Here is a 4,808-nt window from a genome sequence, read left to right on the forward strand (position 1 = left end):
TGTCTCAGCGGGTACCGCTGGGCCTCTGATTTTGGCCATCGCCACTCTGTATGCATCTCCCCATGGGTTTGCATCAGCATCCCGGCACAACTCCTTAAAGCTTGTTTTCTTGCTCCGCTTGATCTCCTCCTTCAGAGCAGCTTTTGCGGCTCGCAGCACTACTCTACGTTCTTCTCTCTCACCGTCGGTTCTAGCTCTTTGCATTCGTCTCCTGGCTTTGAGGCAGGCTTTCCGGAGGTCCCGAAGCGCTTCATTCCACCAGTATGCCGGACGACGTCTATGGTTTGGCTCGAACTTTCTAGGCATGGTTGTGTCGCACGCACGCACCAGCGCTGCCGTTAGCTCCTCCGGCCTTAGATTAGACCCCGGATCTTCTCTTCTGAGAGCTTCGACGAACAGCTCCTTGTTGAACTGCTTCGTCTTCCACATTCGATCGCGAGGTTGACTGCCAGTTAGTGTACTCCCTGGCCGTGATCCAATACTATACCGGACCTCCTGGTGGTCGCTGTGAGTGTATCCGTCGCAAACCCTCCAGTTCATGTTTCGCGCCAGCACGGGACTACAGAAGGTGATGTCGATTATTGATTCTCGACCATCCCTTCGGTAGGTGCTGGTGCTTCCTACGTTGGCCAAGTCCACGTCGAGCTTTGCTAGCGCTTCTAGCAGAACACGCCCTCTTGGGTTGGTGAGGCGGCTGCCCCACTCAATCGCCCAGGCATTAAAGTCACCGGCGATTACGACCGGTCTCCGGTCGGCTAGCTTGTCGGTTATCTCGTCTAGCATCTGGTTGAACCGTTCTGTAGTCCGCCGAGGAGGTGCGTAGCAGCTACAAACAAAAACTCCGTTAATTTTGGCGATCACGAAGCCTTCGTTTGCCTGGTACACTACTTCCTGGATGGGATACTTCCCCATCGTCCATATAGCAGCTGTCTTCGCCTTATCTGCGATCCAGTTACCGTCTCCAGCTGGTATACGATACGGCTCAGAAAGGATAGCCACATCGCACTTCGACTCCGATACGGATTGCCACAGCAACTGTTGTGCTGTGTCGCAATGGTTGAGGTTTAGTTGAGTTACCTCCACTGCGGTTTAGTACCTCTCGCCTGCTTAAAGGCCGGACATCTAGGGCCTCCCGTCGCGTGTCTGTTGCGACTTTTGTCGACACAAAACAGACATCTTTGCTCGTTGTTGCAGTCTTGCGCCTTGTGACCTTCCTGACCGCACCACCTGCACAGCTTACTCCTATCGATTCCTTTGCAGTTCCGCGCCAGGTGGCCGTATTCCAGACACCTGTAGCACCCTTCCGGTCGCTGGGAGAACCTCAGTGGGCAAACTGAACAACCGACTTTGATTTTGCCGATGGTCATCGCTTTGTTGGCTGCGTCTACTGGAAGCTTTATCGACGCTGCCTGCGTTCCAAACGGTCCTCTTCTCAAGCGTACCGTCATTTCCACGCCTTCCAAGTTACATTGATCCCTCATGGCGAGTCTCACTTCATCCTCGGTGGTGATCTCGTCCAAATCCTTGCATTGGAGCGTCGCTTCGGGACACATGGCTTTCACGTGCACCTTTTCGCCCATTACTCTCTCTGTAAGCTCTTTATACGCTGAGCTTCTGTTTTTCGAGTCTCTTTTCAACTCGAAGATCATGTCTCCTGCCTGGGTTCGTCTGATCTTCTGGACGTCATCACCAAACTCCTTGAGTTGCGGATCCGTTCTCATGGCCCGCAAGACGTCGGCGTACGTGTCTTCGCTGGTTTTTACGATGACCGCTTCACCTTTCTTCCTCCTCCTGATAGGTTTTTGCGTATTAGCGCTATCCTTTTTGTTTCTGTCCTTCCTGTTCCGGACCTCGCGCCAGGGGGAATCACCCTTTCCACCGCTAATCACTTCGTTCGTCGGTCTTGCATCCGCATTCTTTTGTTTTTTGGGTGCTGCGAGCCTTTCATCTCCAGGTGATGATCTGGTTCTCTTTGGGGTGAATGCAGGTGTGCTATCCATCCTCAATGGCTTTCCTTTCGTCTTGGTACCTCTACCGGGGGCTGTTCCGGTTTTCGCCTGTTGTAGTACCGCTGCTGCCAGGGCGTTCTTAGTCGCCGCCAACTCGGTTTCAGCAGCTTCCGCTCTCTGCATCAGCCTTCTCCAGTCTTTGATGGCTGACCCAAGGCTACCTTGGATCCTTGCAACGAGGTCCTTGATATCCTTGTGCACGTTGTGCCTTTTGTTAACGAACTCACGGAGTTCGTCCGCTACAGTTTTCGCAGCTTCCACCTTTGATTGTTTTGGAAACACATTCCATGCGCTTCGCAGCTGTCGTTGCTGCTGCTTCTCGTTCTGTTCTTGTTCGCGCTGCTGTTGGTCACACAGCTCCTGCTCTAGCTTCTGCTGCTCGTGCAGCTCTTGTTCCCGCTCCTGTTGTTGCATCTGCTGGTTCTGTTCTGTCGGCGACCTCGCCAGACCGCTTCTTGCGAACGGATTCTCCGCACCTTTGCCGTTGATGTTGTTGTTGTCGTTATCTTTATCCATGCTTTTCGGGTCCCCCCTCCGAGCCGCTATCTCCACTCGTCGTAAGTAGTCGTCTGTTGATCTCATGGTTGTCTATGTAACAGGGAGGCCATGATAAGGTTGTCACGGTCCTTCATGGGGTACCGTGATCAGAGCCGATCGACGCTAGTCAGGAATCTTCAACTGAGCCTACTTTCCACCAGCTAAGGTGGCGAGTTTTGAACGTACTAGGAGGCCAGCCACGGTTTTAACGGGACGGGGGCAAACGTACCATTAGCCCAAATGCCGTTTCAGAACGGTGTCACCCATTCTTAGTAAGGAAGTGGAATAATACGCAAACCAGCTCCATAGCGTCGTGTTGATTAAATCCTTGGGAAATCCTAGTCTTTGCAGCCAGTATACCGTAATTAGGACCTAACTGGTATCGGTCCTATTGTGCTCAGCGGCACGCCTTCTTTTGAGCCACCTATGGAGTTAGGCGCTCGGTCACTTTTCCACCTCCTAGAGGGTGTAGGGGGCAGAGAAAGTGCCAACTGGTGGTTTTTCATTGGCGCTAGGGAACAAGCCCCTAGCTCCCACCTCTAGTCTGTCTGTCTGTCTGTCTGTCTGTCTGTCTGTCTGTCTGATCTAAGTTTTCAAACGGGGCACAATGAATGAAGCCAAAACGAAAAACAATCAACAAACCTATCTTTTCGTTTTGGATTCACGGCGTGGAGAGTTGCTTTCACAGCTCGCTCACGAGTTGAGCATGCGTGTTCTGATGTTCGTTATGATATTCGGCAAACTTTCAGATAAAACTACAAGGTAAAAGTCATCCATACATTGTTTTTTGATAGCATGCTTATGAACTGAGATAGTAGCAAGTTAATGTAACTCTTTGCAGATGGTGAATGCCATCCCTGCATACTGAAAACCACAAGAAAACCATATTTCGAATGAGATGTAATACTCTAAGATTTGAAGTGAATAACAGATTTAGAGGATAAAGTGTACAAGTCATGCGATGTGTTTGGAAGTTGCCCATTTAAGAGTTATATAAAATAATAGGATGAAAGTTTGCAATAAGGTTTTTTTTTGCAATTTATTATTAAATAGATTACATTCAAGCATTTATGCAATTCAGTATCATAATTTCTATTTTATATTACTCATTTTGGTATCATAATGGCCAATTTTTCCGAACTGGTTCATTATGCAACTTAAATGAGTTGCATAATGAAAAATAGTTGCATAATGTTCATAATGCAACTCATTCGGGTTGCATTATGAATATTATGCAACTCAAATGCGTTGTATAATGAAAAAACCCATTGCATAAAATTTTGTATGGAACTCGTTGCAAAACTCGATTTTTTCAGCACTCTTCGTATTTATCCAACTCGGCAAGCCTCGTTGGATAAATGTACGACTCGTGCTGAAAAATCAACTTTTTGCAACTCGTTACATAAATAACTATTAAGGACAAACGCATGCGAATTCCAGATCAACATTGCATCAAAACCTGAAATGCAGAAATCTCAAGAATCAATCTTCTACGAAATGTGTTAGGTATTTTCAATTTGTTTTTGCTCACTTGAATCAATGAAAGAAAAAATCTGATAATAAAACATGTTCTATGAGTTTATTGTGATTCTTAGGCAAAAGAGATGCATAGAAGAAAAAGAAATAAAATTGGCTCAATATCAAAAACAATTGCCAAAATAAGAATTGACAAGTTAGTAAAAAGTATGTTTCCGCCCGGGTTCGAACCGGGGACCTTCTGCGTGTGAAGCAGACGTGATAACCACTACACTACGGAAACCGATGCTTATGCTTCGAATAGAATAGACGATTTCAAATCAATAAAAATAAAACATAGTCAACCAAATTCATGACCTTGCTACTCTTAAACCAATTTAATAAATAGAGTCGTCTGTCGCGTTGTTTTCTGTCATATCACCATGTCGAAGAAAAAAGCCTTCACCGTACACGGTAGTAAAGAGATACAAACGCCGCTGTATCAGATCCCCCTTGCTTCGAAATGATACCTAGCTAGTAGTATACACACAGAAAACCCCAACCTCCTCTCTAGTGTATTAGTTTTCACTCAGTTAAGCCGTCGTCGCCGCATGGATATCCCCATACACCGACCGACCGGCTTCGTGTTAGCTCGCTCTCGAGGTACCCAAGTAGTAGGTAGGTACCTACTTAGAGGTATCTGCTTTACATGTGACTGACTGACTGACTGGAGACCGTCTCTCCATGGGCAATTATCTATTGAAGCATGTCGCTTTTTGTTGCATTATTTATTTGACCTTGTCTGGA

General features: G+C 47.2%; 1 protein-coding gene and 1 non-coding gene across 2 annotated transcripts in view; both read right to left on the minus strand.

The window, feature by feature from the left end:
• The window catches only part of LOC134286992 (putative uncharacterized protein DDB_G0274435), an 11,134-nt gene extending 8,609 nt beyond the window's left edge, over positions 1 to 2,525 (minus strand). The window contains exon 1 of the mRNA XM_062848710.1: positions 1,347 to 2,525. Within this exon, the coding sequence (XP_062704694.1) occupies positions 1,347 to 2,525 (1,179 nt within the window). The remainder of the gene's footprint in view (positions 1 to 1,346) is intronic.
• Positions 2,526 to 4,232: 1,707 nt separating this feature from the next.
• Positions 4,233 to 4,305, minus strand: Trnav-cac (transfer RNA valine (anticodon CAC)). The gene has a single exon. It is a non-coding gene; the product is annotated as a tRNA-Val (tRNA).
• Positions 4,306 to 4,808: the final 503 nt, after the last annotated feature.

Source organism: Aedes albopictus, chromosome 2 (assembly GCF_035046485.1).
Source record: "Aedes albopictus strain Foshan chromosome 2, AalbF5, whole genome shotgun sequence".
NCBI lineage: Eukaryota > Metazoa > Arthropoda > Insecta > Diptera > Culicidae > Aedes > Aedes albopictus.